This window comes from Lepus europaeus, chromosome 4, assembly GCF_033115175.1.
Source record: "Lepus europaeus isolate LE1 chromosome 4, mLepTim1.pri, whole genome shotgun sequence".
NCBI lineage: Eukaryota > Metazoa > Chordata > Mammalia > Lagomorpha > Leporidae > Lepus > Lepus europaeus.
In genome coordinates this window covers 27,270,239-27,297,825 of record NC_084830.1, presented here as the reverse complement: position 1 = coordinate 27,297,825, position 27,587 = coordinate 27,270,239, and the positions used below count along the sequence as shown (strand labels likewise).

Below are 27,587 nucleotides of genomic sequence, written 5' to 3'. Positions count from 1 at the left end.
AAGCAAGGGGAGTGGTATTCAGGGAAAGGCGGAAAGAGCAGGAGGGAGGGAGAGAGGGAGGGAGGGAAAGAGGAAGAAGAAGGAGGGGGGAGAGGGAGGGAGGGGGAGAGAGAGAGAAAGAATCTTCCATTCCTTTCCCTGGTTCACTCCCCAAATGCCAGCAATAGCCTGGACTGGACCAGGCTGGAGCTAGGAGACTGGAACTCCACCCAGGTCTCCCACATGGTAGCACCAACCCAGTATTCAAACCATTACCTGCTGCCTCCCAGAATGCACTAGCAGGAAGCTGGGTTGGAAGCGGAGCAGCCGGGATTTGAACCAGCACTCTGATATGGGATATGGGTGTCCCAAGTAGGGGCTTAATCCGCTGCACCACAATGCCTGCTCTCACAAAGTTATTTTTTAAAGGGAATAAAAAGATAAAAGAGGTCACATAAATGAATAAAACAACATACACTGAAATCATCTGTAAAAAGTGAGGTGCTGTAATTTTGGGCATAATTCCCACTCTGTCCCAGCTACACAGTGAGTTCCTGACAAGGAGCAGGAGTGTCCACTCTCTGTGTGTTGAATGAAATGACTTCAGGATGCCAACATTTACTGGAAAGAAGGGGTCCTTCTTGCACAGGTAGATTCAGTCGTTCTATGATTTTAAAAAAGAAGGTAGTCAAACATTGTTGAGTAGAAAGAGAAAAGAAAATTTAACTAGATTCCTCTTGGTTTTACTTTTTAAAAAGTCATTGATTTCTGTGTTCTAGATTAATGTTTCTCTTAAAGAGTTTGTACATAAAAAATACAGAATAAATCTCATAGCGCCAAGATGAACATCTGAACATCTGTTACTTACATAGCTTCATAATATCAGAGTAGAATCTCTTTTGACAAACTTGGAGCCCCTAACTTCTTAAAGCAGACATTACTAAGGTGAAGTCAGATTTACTGCACAGCAAATGAACAGCGCGTGAAGCCTCAGTAACTCACAATTTTATAGGATCACAATTCCTTAATTCTACCATCCAGTTTCTAGGGAATGTCTCAAGCAATGAAAATATTAGAAACTAATGTAATTATCAACTTGACAATTGCTTTTGAAGAAAAATGATGTTCTTTATAAAAGGCATTTTACAGAAATTTTTTATGATGATTAATAATTTTAGGAACCACCCTCTACCTGAATCAGGTCTCCCTCCTAATATCTAAGTATATATGTTCATTGGAAAAAACGAGACAGTTTCATTACTGAAATAAAACATTATTTGAGAAAAGTTATGTTTATGATTAAGAGTATGCACTGTTCTTCTCCCAGTCCACAATTCTTCCCCATGTCTGCCTTTAGAGTGTCCGCAATAACATAATGATCAGCACTCACTACTAAGCTCTCACGCAACAAAGTCAGATATGCAATTCAAAACTAAATCTACCACTTTTGCGAGTATGGCAGCAAGGAATTCTAGTGGCCCTCTGAACGTGACATGAAATCAGGACTCTGGAGAGGCCTTGGAAATTAATTGTCGGTAACGATAACCTACAAGGGTTCCGCCCCAAAGTCTGGGGGAAAATCAAATTAAATAATGCTCATCTTGGTACAAAAAAAAGTGTGAAATGCGTGCATAGTTTTTTCATAATACACATTTTCCACAAACTTTTTGAAGACCTTTTTGTACAGTACCAAAGTCTGACTCTAGTACATTTTCCAAAGACGAAAGGCAGTATGCAGTTTGTGTTCAAACTGGGCGTGGATCTCAGTTAGAAGTAAACTCATGTATCTGAAAGCTAAGCCTTGGATACTTAAGGTTTGAGGGTGACAAGCTTATTTATACCCTCTCTTCCTTTATAGGAAGTGAGCCTCTGAGGTTCAGATCTGTCAGTGAGGCGGATTTACACACCCAGATATTCAGGATCAGGTACTCTGGAGCACGTTAAGCCTTCAACAAAACTCAGTATGATTGCCGAACTCCCAGCTGAGGGAGTGCAGTGGGAACAGTCTGGATTCATTTGTAGCGAGTTTTCTGTTTTGTAATATAACTTAAAATATTTTTGAAGAAATATGGTAAAGTGATTATCCTTCTGGAACTAGATACACTGACACTGTCACATTAACTCACAGCTTGTTAAATACTGTGCAATCTTTCTATAACATTCTTTGTTACGAGACTAGAATCAGCATATGGGAATTGCTCTTTTCCAGCTAAACTGAAGTCATTACTAACTACTCATCTGTGACATGTACTCTTTCTTGTAACCAGGGATTTCAGCTTCACAAAATTTAGAAACTGCCACATTGTTTCTTGGCACCGCTTTCCAAATATGACATCATTTAAATTTTGGAAAACTCCATCTTAGCAACTACACTAGTAGGTGCCAGGTTAAAGATTGCCCAAAAGGGGCAGCAGGGTCCCACGGGGAGGGGAGGGGGCAATCACAGACCATTCTTTCAGCCTATACTGTCACATGCCTCTCCTTAGAGGCACATGGAATTACAATGAGCTCAACAAATGCATTTCAAAATGGGTTATCAAATTACTAGCATATATAAATGGCTTCCAGTTACTAAAGATCTGTTTTGAAAAGCAACTGTAATGGGGAGAGCAAAATCTGCATTTGCAGTTTCCCTTGTTTTCCGACATCTAAAGGATGGGAATCTATTTTGCTTTTTCAGATATGCCCATATTTACACTGTTTACATATATAATCGTCATAAATAGCAGCACAAATACATACATATATATGCAGCTACTGACTCAAAAAAATAAATGTTTGATTTAGTTTTAGAAAAGTATGCAGTACTAGAGGACAGATTTTGGATTGCTTTCACCATAAAAAATGATAAATATTTGAGCAGACAGATACATTTACACTGATCTGAACATTACACAATACATACCTATATTGAGACATCACACAGTACCCCATAGTTATGTACATTTTCATGTATCTATGCAAAACTAAGTACATAGATAAATAGGGAAATGTGTCTAAATGACTGAAAAGTTATCAGGGAATAAATATCATTCAAGCCCTTGGAAAGTCTCATTTTGGAAATTCTTGAATGATTTCTAAAGTTTCTTGCATTATTTGAAAACTTCTAGAACCAAAAGAAATTCTAGGAATCTCATCAATACACCCTGTAAGCCCTTGGTTATGCACTTGTGCACTTTGTAATCTGACTAAAATTTCACAGCAGCACCTGTCAACAAAAATGTAGTTAATGCTCTCAGTTGCAGATCTTTTCTCTCCAATAAAAAACAATTTAGATGTAATCTTTTTTATTTTTTAAAGATTTTATTTATTTACTTGACAAGCAGAGGTACAGACAGTAAGAGAGAGAGACAGAGAGAAAGGTCTTCTTTCCGTTGGTTCACTCCCCAAATGGCCGCTACAGCTGGAGCTGCACCGATCTGAAGCCAGGAGCCAGGTGCTTCTTCCTGATCTCCACGTGGGTTTAGGGGCCCAAGGACTTGGGCCATCCTCTACCGCTTTCCCAGGCCACAGCAGAGAGCTGGATTGGAAGAGGAGCAGCTGGGACTAGAACCGGCACCCATATAGGATGCCGGTGCCGCAGGCAGAGGATTAACCTAGTGCGCCACGGCGCCAGCCCCTAAATGTAATCTTAAAAAAAAAGTTTTGTTAACTTTAATCACTTTGTTATTTCTTAAGCATATGTATTTTATTAATATATTTGGCACAGCAGTTAAGGCGCTAGCTGGTATACCTGCATAGAGTATTGGAGTGACTGGGTTCAAGTCCTGGCTCCACTCTTCATTCCAGCTTCCTGCTAACACATACCACAGGCAGCAACAGGTGAGGGCTCAAGTATCTGGGTCCATGCCACCTATATAGGAGTCCCACAGTGAGTTTCAGGTTCCTGGCTCCAGCCTGGCCCAACCCTGACTGCTATGACATATGGGACTAAGACATAATTTGAAAGATTGATCTCTCTGTCAGCTCCTCTCTTTCAAATAAATAAATCAAAAATTGATATATTAAAGTATTTTTATCTATATCTATGGAGATACATATATAGATAGGTTGATCTCTAATGGTAAAAACATGCTTATTTCTTGAAAATTAAATATATAAATGTGAGTATATACCAACGGAATCTTCAAAAAGTTCGTGGGAATGGATATTATGAAAAAACTGTGGATTTCAAAATTTTACATCAAAATAAACATCTTTTCATCACATTTTCCATTTAGGTTTTAAAGTTTCCTCATATTTGTACTCACACACACACTTGTTTTGAAATTTTAGAATATGTGGCTGTAAGTGATATCTCCGAATCCCCTTGCTGTGGAATAGAACATACAATGGCTGTTGAATCACATAACTGCTGTTTCTTATCCTCCTGCCTAAAAAACTGTGGGGCCTCAGTAATAAAAAATCATTTTAATTAAGAAAGTTCTTAAAGTCATGTGACATACATCCCACATATGAAAAAAAAAAAAAAAGGATAAATCCTAAAATGCCCAGAGAAAACCACAAGGCATTATGCCTGAAACACTAGCCCTCAGGAAAAGTTCTGAGGTATTCTGGCAATTACTAGAACCTACTGAAAAATCAGACAGTGATTAATTCTGAAGCAGAATTTTGTTAAGACTCATTTTGGAGAAGAGTAAGAAATTCTATGATATTAACACCAAAAGTAACTTATGATACGAAATCTCTAGCTACCAAAAATCAGGTATTTTTAAGTCATGTATGAAAAGTACTAACATAAATGCAAAAAAATAAAAATAAATGGTATGGGTCATGCTGACCCAAAGAATAAGACAAAGATGGGCAATATGAAAAAATAAACCAAAAATACTTCTTTAAAGAATTTTTTTAATGACCCTGAACTCAACACATTTAAACTCCAAAGTTGATACAAGAAATTCAGACATAAGAGAAGTAATGAATTACGGCATACAGGGGTACCTCAAAAAGTTCCTGGAAAATGAAAATAAAGGATAAGTTTATTCTGGGGAAAAACCAAGACACAGACAAATACTGTATGTCCTCTCTCACGTGTGAAAGTTAAAATAAAAAGAATCAGTCTGAACTCAGAATAGTGATTAGTAAAGCCTGGGGAGGGGGAGGAGGGTGGAGGGAGATTGGATAACAGGTATCAAAACACAGGCATACACACAGACGCACTAGAGTCTAGTGTTCCCCAGCACCTGGGATGACTACAGTTCACAATAATGTATTATATGCTGTGTAAAGAACTAAAAGAGAAGAGCTGCAGGGCTCTGAACACAAAGGAAAGATAAAGAAATGAAAAGGCTACTTGCCTGGTTTGACTGATTTACTTTGCATGTTTGTGTTGGAGTACTCACTATATCCCATCAAAATATATACAGTATTGCATGCTAATCAAAAACTATGAATAACAAAATAACTTAAAAAACTAAATTCATGAATAGTTTCTAATAACTATTTTGCATTTTTCATGAACTTTTTGAAGGTTCTTCAAATGTTACCAAGATAATGATAATAAACTAGTGTTTTAGAATAGTGTGATGCTACTGATTCCTTCAATCACTGACAGAATTCTGTTTGTTCCATTCCGTATATGTCATAAATATAATTTTAAAAAGATATTTCTTTCTTTCTTTCTTTCTTTCTTTGAAAGGCAGAATGACTGAAGGAAGAGACAAACAGATCATCCATCCACTGGTTCAATCCCCAAGCAGTTACAGCAGCCAGGGCTGGGCCAGGCAGAAGCCAGGAGCAAGCAACTCTATCTGGGTCTCCCATGTGAGTGGCAGGGGTTCAAGTACTTCAGCCATCATCTCCTTCTTCCCAAGTGCATTAGTTGATTAAGAACTGATTAAGAAGCAGGGTAGCCAAGATTCAAACTGTCATTCCAATAGGGGATGTGGTGTCCCAAGTCGGGGCTTACCCTGCTGCACCACAGTGCCCACTACTAAATATAATTTTAAAATTAAAAGATCTAATAAAAACTTAGAAGCACTATTCTGAATAGTCTAATGAATATTCCTATAGGTAATGATACACAAAAATTTAAGATTAAAAACAGAACAATGATTATAATTATTACAGTAATAAATGTTTGCACAGTTTGATGGCATTGACCAAACCTGTTTACATACGTTGTCTAAATTGATTCTTCCCCCAAAGCCTGTGCCCAGGTATCATGAGTCTTAGCCTACAGGTGGGGAGATTGCACAGGAAAGATGCCAGAGACTTGTTTTAAATTCCATTTTCTTCCAACAGAGCCACATCACAGAAAGAAAAACGTAACGACAACCCACTGGACTTCTAGACAGAACCAGATAGTAGCCTTCTGCAGAACTTTACATGTCTCAGATGGGATGGTTGAATCTTCCACATTTCAATGAGTGTATGTATATCTGAAGACCAAAAGAAGCTTGGAAAGAGGCCAAAGTGCCTAAATCATAGGAAAATGCAAAACAAAACAAGGTTGAAAAAAAATAGTGGGATGCACATAAATGACCACTGAAGTAATTAGTATGGCCCCTGCGCCTAGGCATGGCTCCTCCAACAGGAGGCAAATGTATATGAGATTCAAGTCCGTGTTATCTGTGCCTGTATTTCTCGTCCTGGGTCTTCGGTGCCTCTGCTTTTATGGGGTAATGGTGTAGTTGAGAAGTTCGGGGCAGAACAGTACTTACTAACAGTCTACCATATGATATTGTCAATGTTTTTATCAGATGTTATGATTTCTTTTCAACATATTACTTTAAAAGGTTTGCTGAACTAAGTCATTTCGTGCATTCAAGGGACAACCTTCTTTTTCAAATATAACAGTTTTGGCTGTCTACTACTTCTTTGGAATTCAACTCCTATCAGCCTAAACACTCTCCCCTACAGAAAGCAATAGGAAAAATTAAACTGTCCCAAGTTAAATAGAAGAGTCTACATTTCCTTTTTTTTTACAACTAGAAAGTTAACAAAGACACTCATAAACCTTGTCATATACAACATAAAATGGCCACCTCCGATGTGAAGATCTGAAGAAAAGTATCACCATTTTTCTTTCATTTGTAATAGTTAATACATAGAAGATAAAAACTATGTGGCTATCAGATCACTTGATATACAGTTATAAATGTGGCTTCACTGAATCATACTAAGTAAATGACAACTCTAGTTTTGCATGTTGAAAAAACACAGAATTTGGAACGGTGAGGATGCTTGAAGTACTCGTAATACTTCCTTAATTCGAGTGTTGGTTATGTAGATGGTCAGATGACAAAAAAACTCACTGATCTGTACATTAACGTGGTTTCTTGACATGTAGACTGTATTTTAATAAAATGTATTTTTTAAAAAATGGCCACCTCACAGCCAGTTCTCCAACAACTATTTTTCTCTAGCCATGGTTAGGCACACTGGAAGCATGCAGGCAAAAACGAAGCAGCTGGATGGAAAGAACCGGGAACCCGTGAAGTCCAAGCACTGCTGAAGATCTTGCATTGTAGAACTTCAGCGGGCAGTTTTACACAAGGCACCAGGGCTTCCTGGTAGGGCCATACTAGCCTGGAATCTGAAGACAACTCGCACTGAACGAGTGAGAAGCATGCCCTTCAGAATTGATTTTAAAGTTATGTGTAGAGGGATCCACATACAGCAACTGTGTTAAAATACATAACTTAAGAACACGAAAGTCCTCAATTCCCAGAAGAGCCAACCCATAGTAGAAGCCTAATTCTAAGGCAAATTGTGACTTAGGGTGGAGGACTATTTGATTCACTGCTTGCAGACTGATGAGGCAGGAGCCACAATGCCTCCATCGACGAAAGAACGTTTCTGCAAGTCAGTGTACTTCAAAATGCGACCTGCTTTGAGCAGCTCCTTGGAACCTCCGCAGGAGAAAGTACCTGGCTGGTCCAAGGCTAATAGCACCTCCCCCCCCCCCCCCCTTTTAATGAATGAAAACCTAGCACTTTCAGCTGCAGCCATCTCAACCTGCCCCGGTGTCCACGGTCTGCACAATGATCGCAGGTGAAGGCTCAGATTTAGAGATGAGTCCTGGGCGACAAACCCGCTGAGAGGGTTGGCTCCAGGGTCAGGGGCAAAAGAGGAAGCCAGAGAGAAGATAAGAGGAAGGCGAGTGCACAGCCAGAGGAAGGCAGGCAGGGTAGAGGGGAGGAGGGCAGGGTTGGCAGAGCCATCGTGGCGGGGAGAGAGGGGCGGCAGGCAGCGGGCAGCAGGCGGAGGCCCGGGGCAGCGGGCAGCGCGGGGCGAGGGGAAGAGGCCGGGAAGCAGCGCGGCGAGCGGGCGCGCGGCTGCGGCTGCTGCTGCTGCTGCTGCTGCTGCTGCTGCTGCTGCTGCTGCAGGACTTCCGGCGACAACACGCCCACCGCCCCGGTGCGGGGCGGGCCGTGCAGGCCGTGGCCGACCCAGGGGCTCGGGCGACAGCCAGCGCCACCGGCACGCACCCGGCAGCCGTGCGGCAGCCGCCCGGGCAAGGCCACAGCCTGCAGGCACCGCCACCTCCCTCTGCCTGTAGCTTCTTCAGAATCAGTGAAAAGAAACCCGGATCCTATTTCTGTCACTGATCTGCGGTTCTGATTTTTTTTTTTTTTTCTCCTTAAAAAGAAAGGGGGGAGAGGGGGAAGACACGCAGATTTTACTCTTGATCTTTATTTAGTTCTTTGGCGATCCACGAAAGCGCGCTGGGTCTTTAAAACTTTCATAAAATAGAAATTACTTTAAAAAACAAAATCAAGAGACAAACGGGTCAGTAACTGATAGAAGTATTTTTTTTAAGTTTAACCCAAACCACTCTTGTCTTTTTGATGTCTTTGTAACACACATAAGCCACACCAGAACTGGAGACAGGCAAGACCCCATCTGGAGCAGAGGTGGTTACCCTGAGTACAAATACACTCAGAAACACAAAGCCATGAGGATTAACCGGCCAGTACCACATCCTCATGTCATTCAACTGCTTCCCCTTAACAAGAGTTTGCTGATCACAGCCCTTTCTGCTGTAATGGAGCCAAGAAGCAGCAGTTACTTAGATTAATATAGATTTAAAAAAAAATACAGGGGATTGCAGCCATCTCTATTCAGAAAGAATATGTTGGTTATTTCCAGAATTATTACTGAAAATGTTTTTTTAATGTCTGATTTACAAAGGTGATCATTTTATCTCCCTGACAATGAATTAAGGCCAAAGAGGAACCATAGACAGAACAGTATTGATATGGAAAAAGTCACCTAATCGCTAAAACTGTATTACTGCGCTGGATCCAAACCTTGCTAGCCCACCAGACAACAAAAGTAGAATTCCTTGGTGAGCCTCGGGTCCCAGGCTGGGCTGCCTGGGTTCAAGTCCTGACTGCTACCTGCTACCTGTTAGGGTGTTCTCTTTTCTGTAACACGAAGATCTCAGGCATAGACAACACACTTGACTCTAAACATGAGCCACGGATCTGCATGTTAAGATGGCCCCTCATGGAAGACTAACCTCTTGGTAAGCAGCCTTTCCACTATAAACCTAACTCACCTAATGGCCTGTGGCTGCTCTCACTTTTACTCCGTGATCAGTGCAAGCTACGCACCCACCAAATCAGTTGTTACTACACGGAGCTCATTTCTATGCAAACTATGTCCAGCCTTTGGGCAAAGTTTGCATGCCCTCTGCTCCCTGATTTTCACAAGTGAAAACAGTAAGGCTGACACATTTAATAATGTCCTCCTCCCTTCGTTAAAGGGCACCACACAGCTTTAGCAGACAGGAAACTGGCCCAGCACACATGCTGTCCAGCTGGCAAATGGAGGCATCTTCAACAGCATCCACTCCTACAAAGAGTCTGATAAGGAACATTTGAATGGAGCCAAAACATACATTTCCTTCCTCTATTTCTGCATTTAGCAGACAAGAGAGCTGGACAGTCATGTCAGGGATTATGAAACGGCAATAAAGAGATTTCAAAGACACCACGGCTACCAGAACAGCAGGGCTGAATTTCGCCTACTCACTTTCAACCAAAAGTATGCACCCCTTCAGTTGTGGAAAAGTACAGAGAGATTTAAAAAACCCCACTTATTAACTAGAATGAACTCTTCGGTGGAACGCTTTCTACTGTCACTTAAAGGGTGTGCAAAACTCGGCAGACATTACTTTTAAAAAATCCTACTATCTCCTTCAAAGGATTTGTGAAGCTGCTGATAGACATGAGGTGACATCAGAAAAGTATGTTTGAAAAATGCAATTAGCTAAGGTTTCTAGGAAGCTCTGGAATGTTTTGTTTTTGAGGAAGAAATAGATAAGTGTGAGTCCTACAAGTAATGAACTGTCCCAGCAGCAAAGAAGTTCATTAAATAGATCCTCTCTTTGATTACACCTTCATGGTTCCATGTCTGTACAGATTTGGGAATGCAGAGTTAAGAGCAAGCCTTCATAATTTTTCAGAACTATTTAAAATATCTAAGTGCTTAACACAGTCATATGTGAAATCAAAGGGACTTCCCAATTCTCAGATAAAAGTTTTTTTGTTGTTAAAAAAAAAAAAAAAAGAGGCCAAGGAGATGGTCTTAAAAAAAAATCCTTCAAAACTGTTCCCCAGCTTTTGAGATGAAATTAAAGGTGATCAGTAAAAATCAAACATTCGGAAGTCTCAGGCATTCTTGTTCCAACATGAGAAATAGCTCAGCAGTTATTGTTCAGTTATCACTTTACTGACTATCTGTTGGGGGAAGATATAGATATTAAACAGGGCAAAGGGAAATCCAATATCCTTTCACCCCCAGAAATCTGGGCATCCCAAAGCAACGTTATCTGTGATTCTGCCCAGCTCCCGACAAACCCTATCCACCTACATTCTTCTTAGACCTTCTAAAGGTCTAAATTATTCTTGTCCCCTCAGCAACTCTGCATCAGACCCACATACATGTTGCTTTCATCCTGAAGCCACTGTCCTCAACAGCACGGCACAACATTTGGACTGCAAGATATTCAGTATGTGGAAGTTAAAGCTTCACATTTTTGAGTCATGACCTTGGAGCCTAACATGGCTACCCTTAATGTTTTAAGGGCACATCATTTGCCACCTTGAATCTTCAATTGCTTCATGGAGATTCAGCTGTAATACACACAGAGCACAACAAGGTAGTCTGTGTTTTCATTTTTCTACAGGGTTGTATGTTTTGGGGACCTCCCTTTGCCTCAGTTTCATAGACACTGTCCTGCTTGATTAACTGACATAAATCAGTCGAACGCAGGATTGGTGAGCACACTGTAAAATCCAACATACCAAGTTGTAACCAGTGGTATTATACTTTGAAAACAAGACATTGGGGCAAACTTCAAGAATGGTCTGTTAATTATGCAACACCAGATAATCCTTTTCCTTTCTGAAAGTTGACAACCCAATTTCACAATTTTCCCAACACCTTAGAGTCCTAGGCTTTGGGGCCAATGTTTCCCCCTCATATGCTAATTTGATGCAACACTTTTGATAGTCCAGTGTGCCCAAGGCATTGGTGAAGAGAAGAAAGGTGAAGTGGGCCTGCTCTGACCCTCCTCAGACTGGCAGTGCCAAGTGGACTCTGGTACACCCCACACTAAAGCCGTCGGTAAACAGAATCACAAGGCAGGGACAGTTAATTCTGAATCAGTGGAAGGGGAAGGTTTCAGGTAGACAGTGTACAGAAGTTGATATTCTAAGGAGGAGGGTAGAACTCCTATAGTATGGCTGGATGACAGGCCTTTTATAAAGAGGGAAGCATATGAATGAAGGCCAGTCTGGGAATGGACTGGAACTCGTGAGCATTTACATTGTGGCTGGAATACACAGGGCAGCACAGATGGAACTGGAAAATCAGAAATAGCTCGGAGTGTCCTGAATGCCACACTACTGGTGATAAACAAGTTTATCAGCATGTGCTTGTGTAGGTTGAAGGCCACTGGCATTGACACTCGAAGCCAGATCAGGTGTAGAGGTAAAGGTTCTGGATTTACTTCATGCAGATCAAAAGCTGAAAGCATAAAATCTCTAAGGAAAAGTGCAGAGAGTTAAGAGGAACATCAAGAAAAGACTGGAACAAGTGTGACAGAGATGCAGTGTCCTGGAAGCCCAGCCAGGAGAGGACACTCAAGGGAGCAGCTGGCAGCCACTAGTTCATCTGAGAGATGCAGTCAGATGGGAAGACCATCGGCGCCTGGCTTCCACACTGCTACTGGTGACTCCAGTACAGCAGTGTCAACACAGAGAAACCTTGGCAGGCCTCACTTAGCTCACCAACGGGGACTTACATGAAATAAAACCCAGATTCAAGCATTCAATCTTTTCTCCACTCTGAGGTTATTTTTATATTTGACTAGGTTTATCTTTTATCTAAAAAAAAAAAGGAGACTGGATTCCATATCTGGCTTAGAAACATTCTAATTAATAAATCTCAAAGACCAACGTTTTGACATTGTACCATACCATTTACAAAAAAAATCTATCTTGAAAAAAATAAAATGTAGCCTTTTATTTTATCTTGTATTTTTCTAAGGAGCTATACCCAATATTTTTTTAATGTTACCTAAATCCTAACCTCTCTCTCAGCTTCTTTAGCCATATACAAGCCACAGAACTGCATTTGTGGGTGTCAACATCATGGTGTAGCATCCCATATGAGTGCCAGTTCGAGTCTCAGCTGCTCTGATTCTGATCCTGCTAATGTGCCTGCGAAGGCAATGGAAGATGGCCCAAGTACTTGGGTCCCTGCCACACATGTGGAAGATCTGGATGGAGTTCTAGACTTCAGGCTTCAGCTTGGCCCAGCCCTGGCTGTTGTGGCCAGTTGCAAAGTGAATAAGTAGAATCATGATCTCTTTCTTGGTCTCTGCCTCTCTTTCTCTGTCACTCTGCCTTTCAAATAAATAAAATCAAATCTTTTTTAAAAAATGGGCAAAAGATAATGTCCTTTAATCAACATAAAATATCCAGGACAGCCTTTGTTCACAAATACTGTGCCATAAGAGCAAGTGAAAAATAGCTGAAAGACAGTCTGGCATAGGATTTACCAAAAGTAGTGAACACATTGGCCTGGTTGTGGCTCAGGGGGAAGAAAATAAATTGAATTATATACCGATTTATCAGGAAGGCAAATTCTATTATAAGTAGAACTCCATCTGGATAGGACATGTTTTGAAAGCCAAAAAAGAGTATTTCCTGAGAAACAAAGCCCAAAAAGTAAGAGCTAGTAAGCCTTATTCTTACCTGTAAGGCAAAGTGCACACGATACGGTTCCAATCTACCCAAATCAAAAAAGAAAGAGATACTTGACAAATAGGAGGAGAATGGAGTAGAAACACAAATTCCAGAACATTAAGAAATACTAGGGTAAGGTAATCATTGATAGAATTCACTATGGCTTTATCAGGTATGCAATGGATGTTAAATCACAATTTACAATTGGAATGGAGAATAAATTCAATTGCAGTATACAGTCAGAGGAGGAGAAGAGAAAAAACAAGCTAGCTAGGTAAGAACAATGCGATTTTCCGGCGTTTCTCCATTTAATATGTTCTCCAAACTAAGAGAGAGATTTTGTGAGATGGTCAGCATCGCTAGTTAAAAGTTCCCTTCTCTCACTCCAAAACAGCTTATTTTTAATATCGAAGATCATTCCATGACTTTCTGGTTTAATTAATTATTTCTGATTGAATGAATATAATTATTTCCTACAAGAAAACTTTCATTTTAAAGGAGTGACTACCAGTGTACTTCAAAAAGGTCGCAGAAAACTGGAATTAAAAATTAGTTTATTTGGGTCTATAAAATTTTTTAACTCCACACATACAAAGGGTCTTCAGAAAGTTTATGGAGAATGTGTATTATGAAAAAAAATATGCACAAATTTCAATTTTTTTTTTGCACCAAAATAAATTTATCTCTTAATGTCAGTTTTCCCTGAACACTTTTAGGTACCCTTACAGTTACAAGCTATTTATAGGCTTTCCACCTGAAAGAAACTTTAATGAAATAAAACCACCAAACCAAATCATAAAAAAGAGGCAAGGCTACCCTGCAAGAGATAAAGAGAGAAAAACCGATACCCTCGAAAGCACTGTATCATCTTCACCTCGCAATCTGGAATGAAGGCGGTCAAATGCAGACCGTGGACCAGCCTAGCCCCTTTCCAAGCACATTTCTCTCTGCTTTCCAAAGTCACTCCCGGAGCTATCCTCATAAACAGTTCAGGGACTGTCTGGGGGTCAACATCTTTCCACATGGAATTTACCACAATTACTGAAAAACCCAGAAATGGACAAGGCAGTAGCACTGGGGTTACAAATTGTAAATTTCACTTATGGAGAGCAGGCTGCATTTACTCCTTAGATTACAGAATACAACTGTACTGACTGAAAGATAAGAAGAATCAAAGATTTTAAGTAGAATACTCCAGAAGTCTAAGAAGACAGGAAATTCCTATCTTTCCAATATAACAAAGAAAATGACTAAAATGAACTACAATCAATAAAGTAACTTTAATGGTATAAAAGTTACACAGCCAGACAGACCATGGCTGAAAATGAAAAGTGGAGAAATTCTAAAAGAAAATAAAGGTATACATCTATATTTTTTAAATATCTCATTTTTACTGCATTTGAAGCTGAATGTTATCATTCAAGACAAGATTAATAAGAAGAGCATTTAAAATAAATGAGGTTCTTTTATTATTCTTTCATTGTTTTTTTTTTTAAATTCTGAGGAGTTTATGTAAAATGCCATGAATGGTTTCTCAATCACACGTTTTGATAAGTAATTGTACATTTCAGGCCTAATCTCACATGTGCCGGCCAGTTTTTCAACCTGCCACAGGGGCCTATCGTTGATATGAAGAAAGAAAAGTCCAGTCCCAGGGGGGAAAGAAGCACAAAATCAAACGGACCATTTTTTAAAAAACTGGTCTCCATGCAGATAAATGTTGGAGGTATTTTAAGCTAAAAGGAGATGAGTAATAAAAACAAGCTTCTTATGAAGGATGATTGCATAGCCAATGTTTCAGTACCAACTAGACTTTCTCTCAGTAAATCCAAAGAGGTTTCTACTGCTAAAGTATTTCAAAGAAACATTAAGCCTAGATTTTCTGCAGTAACTCTTTAACTTTCTGCAGCAGCTTCTAGATTACATGTCCAATTCCTATGTCTTCCTAAGGTATTGAGATAATATAACGTCAACCGATTCACTTGGTAATCATCAACTTCTCACTGCATACTAACGTTATCTTAATTCTGCGCATAGCCATTTGCAAAAGGAAAAATAAAGCTTAATGTGTCTCAAGTATGAGACAGATTTCCTCAACAAACATCAAAATTGTCTAGTATCTTACACAGAAATTAGGATGGTCAGACACCGATTCTAGTTCAGTCCTTTATGCAGGCATCTAATTTTATCCTCAGTCTTAGTGCTTGTAAAATAATGATTATGTTAGACTGGATAGTAGTTCAAGTCCTGTCTATCATTCAAAATAAAATACAGCCCTATGGTCACTGTGAGTATACTTGAACTAAAGAAAAGCAAACAGCAAAACAAAACCACCTTGAACAGCAGATTTTAAACTGAGCAGCCAAGGAAAATTCAGCTCTTGGGAATAGCAGCGTTTCATTGGCAAGAGCCTGATTTTTTACAACAAAAGACTGTTAAAGGATTTTTTAGCCTAGATCCCTGTTTCATCCTTTTGTGTAAAGAAGAATATTACACACCCATGCACACAACAGGCACATCAGCAGGGGGGCAAGTTTTATATCAAAATCACAGAACTAAAAGAACTCTCCCAGGGACTAATCAATTATTTCTGCAATGACATTTATGCAAATAAAGCCCTATTAGGAAAAAAAGGGATGAAAGGATCTGTTGAATTTTTCAGTCTTGAAACTAGGAGCTTTGCATTAAATCTAAAAACATTGGCCTGGCTCTTCTATTATACCTTAAGTGGATAAATGTTTTAAATTATACTTTCAAAATAACACATTAAACATGATTGGAAATCATCACATTATTCTAATTCCTCTAATTCCACAACACTGTTGTGATTATACTCTATCAAAAAATGCTGGCAAAATGTTTGCCTATCACAAGAACCAAACAAAGAGGTGGCTGGTTTAAGTGTATGCATTTCCAGCAATGCAGGTACCACATATTGTGAAATTTCCTCTACCACCAGTGGCAAACTATAATTTCCCCAGTGGATTCTTTTCAAGGACTACTATGTACTATGGCTCCTGTATTAGGTATACCACATTTGCAGGTTGCTATCTATTTCTTCAGGACCCAATGCATTTATCCCAAATGAGATATGTCATTTCTTTATGAATGTTATTTCTTTATGAATGTCATTTCTTTATGGCAGAACACTTATTTGTTTTACATAATTGTAATTTAAGAATGTCAATCATCTTAAGTAAAGCAGTTAGTGAAAAAATGCAAATAAATCCAGAAAAAGTTTTTTTTTTTTACTAAAAGATCTTTACATTAAAATATGTTAAGATTAAAGTCCACTCAATATACAGGTTTTATTTTAGTGTAATGCACTGATAGTTTTTCATATTTTCTTACTACTTTTGAACGAGTCCACAGAACTTATCTTAAACTGATTTCAAAGCTGGCCATATTACTATTCCCTTCAATCAACAGATACAAAAATGCTTAAGAGCTAAATGAGAAGCAACTAAATGTCATGTTATTTTACACCATTCATAACGTTCCATCAACTATAAAGAATGATTATATGATTTTCCAAGACCATTTATTTGAAGTAAAAATAAAAGTGTGAAAATGACATGTGTAAAGATTTCTTCCTAGTGACTCAGAAATGACCAAAATATCTGATCATGGAAAGGTGTGGCAGGAGAACTGAAATCACTGATCTCGTAATTTCTAATGCATCAGAATGTCCTTCTAAAGAGACATCACAAAAGAAAAAAAGAATACTAAATGAATGCAAAATTAAATTTCTATTTTATGAGCAATAATAAGGGTTCTATGTTAAGAAACCCCCGAAGATAAGTATTTCCCGTCCTTTCTAAAAAATTTTTAAAAAAAGAATCTAAATATTTCAAAATCAATAGACTTCAAGCAATCCAAGAGAATTTAGAAAACATTTCTCTCAAAACCAATCCAGAGCACAGGATATCAATTTGGAAATCAAGGAAGCATATTTCGTTTTAAAAATCAAAAGCTTTTTTAAAGACAAAAATTCAAGTTAACATCCCAGTGATTAACTCTGGGATTGCTTAGCCAAGAACAACTTTCGGCACTTAAAACATAAAACTGTCAGCTTCCTCTGCTTAGAGACAAAACATACAAAAAGCAAACATTCAGTGCTATATTTTCCTAGACGCAAAGGATAGAACTAACTTTTACAAAAGGTGATCACTCTGATTATGTCTTCTTACTATGATAGTTTCAAATTCCAAACCTGAGAACTCTCCTTGGCTACTGTTCTAGCTCCCAGCACTCCCTAAACCTTGATAGAAATGCAATCATTTGTCGAACAACACTGGTTCAACACATAAATAGGTCAAAGCAGCCTGTGGTGATGTTGGTGAATATAAGCTACTAAAGACCTCAGAGGATCGATAATGTAATAATTGGCATGTATAATATATATATATATATGTAATATATATATATATATATATAAATATACCCATGTGGTGAATCTTTTAAGTACTCCTTTCCACTAAATCAAGGTAACACACATTTCCAGCACCACCCATGATTAAATGCATAGACCTGAAGTCCAGAGTTTAGTACAAGCACTGAATAATTAAAATCATCTTAGTATTTTTGCTAGAAATATGTCATAGTTGGTGCTGACAATTATTTCAAAATTTCACAATTTATTTCAATTTTATTTAACACATTTTTCTCATAAAAGGAGCAGCAAAGGCCTGCTACACATTAAATAATAAAGTCAAATTATGATTTTACTCTATAGAAGCTTCTTCCTCATCTTACATCGCCATGCCCAAAACATTAGTATTACCAAGAAATGTAGGTAAGAATCTTACAGCTGGAACACTTTTCCACTGAAAAGATAAATCCTAACTCTTCAAGAAACTGAAATATTATATCTTAAACAGGGGCAGGAGGGGAAAAAAAGAAAAAATTGGAAAAAAAAAAAAAAAAGATAATGAAGCATGCCAGAATAATCCAGAGGAAGCATGCTTGGTCTCAGCATAATTTTCCTTAGCATCCTCAAAATCAACGACTTCACACAGTGCCCGATCTCTGCTTACTCTTCTGAAAACGATCCAGAGGGTTTTCAAAAAGGCAGAATTCTAGCTGGGGTTCCAGATGCCAAATTAACTCACAGGATGGTCCACTCCTGAAGGAAAACAGCCGAGTAGCACACCAGAAGTTAGAGAATGCCTTTGGTCACGCAAAGCAGGAACCACTGAGCGCAACCCTATAGGAGTTTATATAAAATTCCCAAGTACCACAGGCGAAGAAGTCAAAGTTTTCTACGTCAAAAATATTTAAACAAATAAAGCCATATGCAGCAATAGCTCCCCATAGTATCATGGACTGTATGATACTCTGGCCTCCCTTCCGTGTGTGTATGTGTGTGTGTCTGCACAAGCGTGCATGCGCACGCGCTTCAGAAGGAATCAGGAAGGAGAGAAACAAAAGGAGTACCTGCTTACACACAGTTCTCCATTTGTAATCATCATCAGTCTCATTTTAAAAATTGTAGTACTGCCAATGTTACACTAAATTGTTCTGGGAGTGAGACTAGTATGGAGACACATGATGGGATGTTAACAAAGAGATAATCATTATTCTGGAAATAAAAAGCACACGGTATGTGTGTCAGTGTATACAAATAGAGAATACGTCAACAAGTTTGTGGAAACTGAATGAAATTAATGATAAGTATGTTTTAGTACAAAAAAACCTTAGTTTAGTACAAAAAAAAGTATGCATACTTTCTTCCTAATACGCATTTTCCGTAGACTTTGATAAGACTCCTGGGATGCGTGAATTGAAAATTTTTTGTCTCCAAATAAGATTATCCCATTTCCATGAACTTTCTGAAGTCCCTTCATACATGTCACAATAAAGAGTTAAGTTTTTGACAAATGAACATTCAAAATAATGTGCCCACATATACACATAAAATGTGCACATTATGGTTTTTACTACTGGCCTGAAATCCTCTGTTTCTTCTTTACAGCTTATCAAAATACACGCGCACACACACACACACAAAAGTAAAATATGGTTTAAATAATTAGGGCATTCTTTCAACAGCATAAATTTTCTTAAGAACAGGACATTTAACAATAGAATAAACAGTAATGGGATAGAGAGAAAAATAAACAGTTTGTTGTAAGTGAGGTTTAGATGACAGGGAATTTCTTATAGTCATTTACCACATCTTACATCTAAAGAATGCAATGCAGACTCGTCCTAAATACAAAGGAAGAAACATCTCTTAATTATTTGCTTATAAGTTACAGAAAATATTTCATGTAACTCATTACTTGAATATGCAACTACTGACACAAGTCACTTTAACCCAACTATTTTCTAAAACTTTCCTCAGTTTTCAGAACTGTGGAGCCAATTTTGCAATCATCCTTAAAAACAGTAGGCTTCCAATGAAAAAGATAATATTAAATATAATTATTCATGTATACCTTATAATAAATTTATTAACTATAAACTTCAGTAGTCATATAGAAAAGAGAAGTAAGGTCTTAAACATTTCAAAGAAATAGCAATAAACAATTGATAAGGAATTATTAAGCATTCAATAATTAGATGTGTGTTGAGAAAATTAAAATTAATATATAATACTGACCATAACATTCATCAGTTAAATGGCATTTTTAAAGTAAACTGAGCTGGATTGTCTTTCAAAAGTATCTAATGACAACAAAAAAGTGAAGATAAAACAAATACCGATCTGTCTTTTAGGAACATTTTTATGTTCAGAGCTACTTAACAGTACTGAGAAAAAAATGGACTGATATATTCATTTCTACATCTTGCAGAGCTTAAGATGATGATGTGTGGATAATGACATCACAGAATAGGCACAAGTAGAATTTGGTTTTTAATTTGCTTTGCCAATTCTGTCCTCATCTCAGAATCAAAATTATAATTAAATTAACCCTGGGATAGGTGTTGGGATGCATTAAGTCAGGAAAGGGGATGTTACAAAGATTAAAGTCATTTCAAAAAATATGTAATATATTACAGCTCTATGTAATATCTGTAATGCAAACACACTCTATATGAGTGAGAATAGAGCCTGTGCATGTACATGCATTTAGTAAACATGAAGTCACAAGTTCATATGCTACACTCGTGCACAGTGCAGAGACAAAAAAAAAAGAAAAAAGAAAGAAGAAGAAACCTGCAACTAGATAGTCAGGCTTGAACCCTCTGCACATGAAGTGTATCATGTAATAGAGAAATTGGATTCTACAAACTAACTTCTGTCATACCTATTTATACTATTTAGATATATCTGATCTCCTAAGTAATACACAAAGGTATTAAAATAGTGATTCACAAGAATTCAAGGAAAGCTATATTGTAGAGTCTAATCAAGAAGCACACATTATAAATCTCTATTGATTTCTAAGTATCATACATCCTGTCCAGATCCTTCAAGTAAGAACAGCACTCAGTCGAAATACTTTTCCCTTCTCTTTTTCTACAGCTGTTTACAGTGTCTAAATAGCAGTTGTGGTGCTACCTAACATCCTATATTGGGTTCACGCCTGGATATTTTAATACTCAATTTAATAATATTAATATTTTTAAGTTCAAGACATATATATTGCTTGTTATTCTTTATAATACTTCACTATTCACTAGCATGCTTACAAAGTAATGAACAGATACAGAAATTACTAATGCAAACAAGAGAATTATACTCCCTTCAAAGAAAAGAAAAGAGAAATGGAAAATAAGCTGTAGACACTTGTATATCTCCTTCTAACACTACTCTGGGAAGGTTTAAAAAGCAGACAATGAATCATTTGTTTATTCAAGTGTTAAATAGATCGAATATATAAGTTAACCTCTGTGTTTCTTAAAAGTGTTTGGAACACTTTCCAGAGTCTATTTTGACTGTGTCAATTACCTAGATACCAAAGTTGTTGTATTGTGTTGCTCGATGAAATAGGACGTACAGCAACCCTCAAAACCAGTATGACAAGCCTGGCAAACAGCATCACATCTGGGTGACGCACAGAATCCATCACCCAAGGGAAAAATGCATTGGGTCATAGTACGGAGTCTTTACATGTTCCATATTATTTCTACATAACGTTTTGAGATGACAGAATTATAAACTATAAACGCCAGCCCATTAAATGACATATTCAGAAACAGCCTTGTCCTTTAACTGCTGCTCCTCTCAACAGAAATGGGACTTGTAACAAATGATCTCAGAAGCACTTCTTAAAGTACACAGCAAGGTGACATTGTGATGTATAGTTTTTTCCATTTCTAAAATTTCCTTAGTCAATTCAGTGTGGATGTAAGCATGATGATAAGGATGGATTCAATATGTTTAAACACCATACTCCTCTCAAACTTCTAGACTTCATAAAGCAGGTCATGTAACTCCTCAAAAGATTCATGCTTACAGCGTAGAGTTAATGGCTTAGCATATTAAATTCCATCACGGTGTAGGTTAAGTATTATGGGTTCACTACATATGTTACATACATAAAACACACCTACAATAGCATGCACGTATATCACCAATACATCAAGCCTAGGATAGCTATCATGGACACTTCCAGGCATTTGCAGGCATTTATATTGCTAAAACTCCTCTCAGTCATACTATAGGCATCCAACTGCTAACTACCAAAAAATTACACAAACCAAAATGTGTTACCTTTGCTCAAACAACACTGTTGCTCATTCTATAACAGAAAGTGCCATCCTTAATCTTTCAGGAACCAAATAGTGCTGGATTCTTGCAGCAGAGGTGGTGCAGAATGGTTTGAGGCAAAACCGAAACATATTGTTTAAGTAAACCTTAAGGGGAGGGGACCATATGCGCAATTGATGGATTTTTTTTTTTTTTGTATCATCTTCCACAAGGCCTCCCCCACCACCCCTCCCTGCCACTGAACAGTAAACAAGCTGCTGATATTAAAGGGGACTGCAGCTCCAAACATCACCTCTGCCTTCCCCCTTCTGGCTAAACCTTACTACTTCTTCAGTGTTCAAGTAACAAACCAACATTCATGTCATAAAAAAGCGAACGACAGACATACCCATCACTTGAAATCTATGTCTGAAAACTTCGTTAAAAAAAAAAAATCAGGACTTAACTCCAAGAAACTTCCACCGTGCTGGTGAGAACAACGGACAGCTTAAGTTCCTTAACTTTTTCCTGACAAATCACTAAATATTGGAGCGGGGAGCAAAGCAGGAATGCCTCTGATTTGAAGTACAGCCTGTGATTGCGCCAGAAAAACGAAGACTCTCATAATATACTGAATCAAAACTGTCACATTTCCACGCAGAGAATGCCTCAAGGGTTCTGAACAGGCAGAATGCCTTTTTATGATAATTTTAAATGCCTTAAAGACTGTATTCTTCCTCTGGGATACCTAATTTTCAATACGCATTATTTCTTAAATGTGCTCTGGGTGAAGGAGACCAAAAACAAAAACAAAAAAACAAAACAAAACAAAAAAAACAAAAAAAAAAAAAAAGGAAAAAACCTCTTGGGAACAAATTTGGGGCTAAAAGCAGAATCCAGGATAAGTCACTGTAAGATTTAAACCTCAGCAATGACTTACATCGGAAATGTAGATTCTCAGTGCTGACCCCCAAATAGGGTGGAGGGCCCCATTTCTGAGTACAGTGGCTTTCCCCAAGGAAGTTAAGGGAACACTGGCACAAGTCTTTTTGCCCACTGAACACAATTTCCTACTTGCCAGCCTGTGAAGCTGCCCTGGTGTCAATCAACATCACCAAGATGTCTCTGAACTGGACAAAGTTCGCTTTGCCTGTGCAAGGTCAGAAAGAGAGAAAATGACTTTTTGTGTTTTTTTGAAGACAAAAAAAGGAAACTAAAAATACTATGTGATAAATAGGGTTAAAAATAATTCTTTAAAACTATAAGGAAAAAAGTTGACTGCCGGTGGAAAGACACCAACCTTAATACTAATGCTTTCAATCTAAAAGTGTATTTTTCACCTATTTTCCTTCCTCTGCACATAAAAATGATTAATGTCACAATTAAACTTCCACATTTTAGGCTCTAACAGGTGTAGCATTCTTTATGCAAACACACTCATTGACCTGTCACCACTGATAACCTTAATTAATTAATCTCGATTGGAGCAAAAACAAATGTTTTTCCCTCCAAATAAAAAGCAAGGCAACACAAATACCACTCTCCCTCAAACCTAAAAACTGTTTAAGTTACGGTAACCTGAAATGCACCAGCCATCACAAAGAGCAATTGGAGAAATCCAGCAGTGCTCAGCGGGAAAGAGTTTTAATAACAGATTGAAAAACAAGAATAAAAATAACTGCATCAACAGAGCCCTTCTTCCTCAGGCCACAAGCCCGTTCTTACTTGAACTTTTTTTTTTCCTAAAAAAAATGTCATTTTGGCCACTAAAACCAATCCAGAACATTATTAAAAGTTAAAAGCTACCAATTACTTCTGTCTGTTCTTTTAAAGCAAAGTTTGGCATTACGTCAGTTGGTTTAAAGAAAACAAGAAAGAGAGAGAGAAAGAGTAGGAGAGAAAGTTTCCTGCTTGTATAAACTAAACCACCAGGGAAGGTGTCTAGCCACTTGTAAAGTATTTACTGCAGGTTTTTAAAGAGCTAGAAACATTTTAAAAATTAAAAGTTTTTTTTCCACAAAATGTACTTAAGAACGACAAGCATATACTTAATGTCTTCTTTGGGGGTGCTTCGATGTTATTTGTATTTCAATTATAGCTTTGAATCAGAAAATGATCTCTAACGACGCTTCAAATTTGAAATATACACAAAATTTCATCTCTTTTTTTCTTTTCTTTTCCTTTTTTCTTTTTTTTCTCTTTTGCTACTTTGCTACTTGAATTTGGGCTCATGAAGAGGAAAAAAAAAGTGGGCTAAGAAGAAGCAGACTTCGCTATTATAGTAGTTACTGTAGCTACGGCGATTAACAATTGCGATAATTTTCACCCACAGATCTCTCTGCAACTTCAGTAAGAGTCTGCGTATGCCCGATGATGTTCTAACCCAAATCAAGTTCTGTTCTATGTTGCCCATCAGACCAAATCAAAGACCAACCAGTTCAGTTCTCAGGGATACGAGAATCACTGAACACTATGACAACGAGAGGTGGCCATAATGTTAACGTTAACAACATTATTTAGAAAGCTCACAATTCACAGAATTGTCTATACAAATCAACAAATGGTTTTAGACCCAATTACAGTCAAGGATAAAATTTTTTAAGTGGTTATTCTGTATTCAGCATTGCTTGCCACTAGAAAACAACCATTGATATCTTAGCATATTTAATCGGCGGGTCAAGTTTCTAGGAGACAAATGATTTTGATAATTATAAAAAATACGGCCCAATTTTTTAAGCATAAAAATTGCAAAGTGCATTAATCTTTTAAATGCATGACCATTACAAGTACCCTTAAAAAAGTAGATTAAATTTTTACTTGGCAAAGGCTAGAAGAAAATCTTCATTTCATACTTAAAGGGAGACCCAAAATTCCACAAATCAAAATAGTAAGCAAGAATTCACTTATTTTTGTATGATAGCAAAAGATCAGTGTTGTTATCACATAGACAAGCAATGTACAAACTAGTAGCTTGGGGATACTGTCATTTGATTTCCTCAAATTTCAATAAATAGTAAATAAGGAAGATGAGGTGAGTAAACAAGATTCAGAACTAGTTATCAATGGTATTAGTAGTAAGCAGAAATAGAAGAAGAAAAACAAACCTCTGTTACCTGAAAACTTGATCAAGGAGGAACAACAGAAAACAAGCTCCTAAAACTTGCCTTTTTTTTTTTTTTTTATCAAATTGATTACAACTTCTGAGCTGCAATATTTGGGACAGAACTGTCTGGGTTTATAGTTTTCTATGCCTGCCAAAAACAGATGCAGACTACCACACTAGCTGTCCTGCGGAAACTAAATTAAGCAAAGGCAAACACCAAGTGGAAAGCTGTCAGTCTGTTGAATGAATGGCTTCATTTTACACAACAGAGAATATCTTAATAAGAATATGTTTTAATGTGAGCCACTCATTTTATTTTAAGTGCATCACTTTCAATGTGAGACACTCATTTTAAGTACCTCACTTATTATAAAAATAATAATTTTCCTTCTAAATCAGTAATAGACACCTGCCCAGAACTTTCTTCAAGTCTATTTTGTTTTACATACAATAGCATAGTGTTGCTATATTATTGTCTGCTATCAAAAGGGGCATTGAAGTAAAAAACTAATTTAACCTATGTATAATCAAAAGTGTTTAAAGGCCAATCATCAATATTTATCTCCATTTCCAATTCAAAGTAAAGTTCTAGTTCAAAATCATTTGCTGCAAGATCTTTTGAAACTTTGAGCAATGTTTATTTACTTCAACAAAGACGGTTAAAAGTTCATTTAGAACCAACCCCATTTGCTTTATTTCTTAATAAAAAAAAGTACAAATCATTAGCTGGAAACTGCAGTTTGGATCTCTGTGTGCACATGCACGCACATACAACAGTAACAGAAACATCCCTGGAATACGAGGCTCTTAAACGCAGCTTTCCAACACACGCATCCACTTCCCTGTTTTACAGGTTTTCCTATGAATGAAGATTTCCTTATGCATAGAAGAGAGCCCTACAAGGTAGCAATCAGCATAAACTCAGGAGTGGTGGTACCTGATTGAAAATAAAAAAAAAAAAAAAAACAAGCCCACATATACCGCAGGGGCCTGAGTAACTCACAATTTGCACTTTGGGATCCTAACCTGTTTTATATAAAGCAAGTCTGTCGAAAATCTTCTAAAAGGCATTTAGAATGTGAGTCGTCAAAATGCTGAGCTCTTAATTCCACTCAGACTTCATAGTAACCATGACACTTTTCCCCCTTTCCTTGAATATTACCTTGAAGGGACAAAGGACAAAACCTAAACAGCAGCAGAGTCTGACAGCATCTATAATTCAGGGGCAAGACAAACTTTCTGCAAGGAACTCCCTGTGTTCCACCATTTATTTGGAGAGCGCCAGACTTAGTTATTACGTGTGTAAAAGTATTCTACACACATGTACTCTAACATATAACAGACATATCAGGAAGTCGTAAACATCAGCTCGCCGGTGGTAAATACCAACAGACTGCCAGTGAAGTTTCAGCGAGCCTTAGGTTTAGAGAAATCAAGTCATAGCCTGGCACTGTCGTTCAAGTTCCTCCTCGGGACTTTTGTTTTCACAATATTAATATCCAGAAATATTCGGCAAACTCTGGCACGTGAGCGGCCCTGTATGTTTAACTGGATCTAGAGGTGTTTTTATCCAAGGGTACAGCTTTAAAAAAGGAAGCTGAGGCATCTAAGGAGAGACAAAATGCTAATAACTCTGCTTGACTTGTTAAGATGAAGCATGTCATTAATAAACTTTCGCTTAAAGGTAAAAGAAAAAAAAATTCTCGAAATGTTGGTATCATTTCCAGACTGTCCTGTCAGCATCACAACCCACAGACAGGAAGCACTTCATCTTCCCATACTAACCCTGTATTTATTCACAACCCTGGCATACTCAGGGAAAGGGGAAAAAAAAAAAAAAAAAAAAAGCCCGCACAACCTTAAATGTTTTGCTCTTTTACATAAACCGGTGGAGTAACTGAGAAAACCTTCCGAGCAAAGGAACAGCGTGTAAAGGCTTCACAGCAGTGAATTCAGAAACTTTCATTCTCATTTTGTCCACGTCAAGGACTGGCTGCCCGCATTACTTTCCTTTGCTGTCCCTCGCATGCATTTTTAACTCCGGCAGCCTTTTCTAAATGATCAACTTTTCCTAAAACCAGCAGGAAAGTAACATGATGCCAGCAAGATCCATAGGCTTTTTATCTTGGGAGCTGAAGGACTTTGAAGAGTTGTTGGAAGTTTCCTATGTTTGCTTTGAGCAAGCAAATTTTAGCCAACAACCAAGGCCTAGAATGATCATTTCTTTGTAAATTTTTGTCCCAGGCCCTATCTGCAGTTCCCCTTTGTACTTATTATCTCTCCCAGACCTTTTCCTGTTCACCTGGTGCCTTCACAAAAGTTCAGTGAATCTACAAAAGTTCAATGAGTCGGCCTAACTTGCCTCCGACTTAACTCCGCTAAGCTGCTCACTTCACTTACCTTGCTTCAACTCTAGCCGTGATTTTCCAAAATAGGATAAGGAGGAATACTCTATATCACAACTGTGATTCATCATTAAGATCCATGGCTCTTACTCAAGGAAAAAAAAAAAAAAAACCTTTCAAAGTTATCAATTCTGAGGCCTAAAAAGATAGGGGGAAGTCAAGCAGGTCCTAAAATTTAATAAGTCCAAGATTCCCTCTGAAACCCAACCAGTCCTCGCCCCTCTAACTTAAATTGCTTTAGAGTCCCAGGGCCATAAAGC

The 27,587-nt window shown here is 37.9% G+C and overlaps 1 protein-coding gene across 7 annotated transcripts in view; it reads right to left on the bottom strand.

Moving 5' to 3' along the window:
* The window catches only part of TRPS1 (transcriptional repressor GATA binding 1), a 273,674-nt gene that overhangs the window by 243,746 nt on the left and 2,341 nt on the right, over positions 1-27,587 (bottom strand). Inside the window, exon 1 of one of the 7 annotated variants that reach the window (XM_062188082.1) lies at positions 27,323-27,429. The exons of 5 other annotated variants lie outside the window; for them this stretch is intronic. In XM_062188082.1, the coding sequence (XP_062044066.1) occupies positions 27,323-27,398 (76 nt within the window). In that variant the 5' untranslated portion in view covers positions 27,399-27,429. Of the gene's footprint in view, positions 1-27,322; positions 27,430-27,587 lie in introns of those variants that run through there. One more of the 7 variants, XM_062188088.1, reaches the window with a different exon arrangement.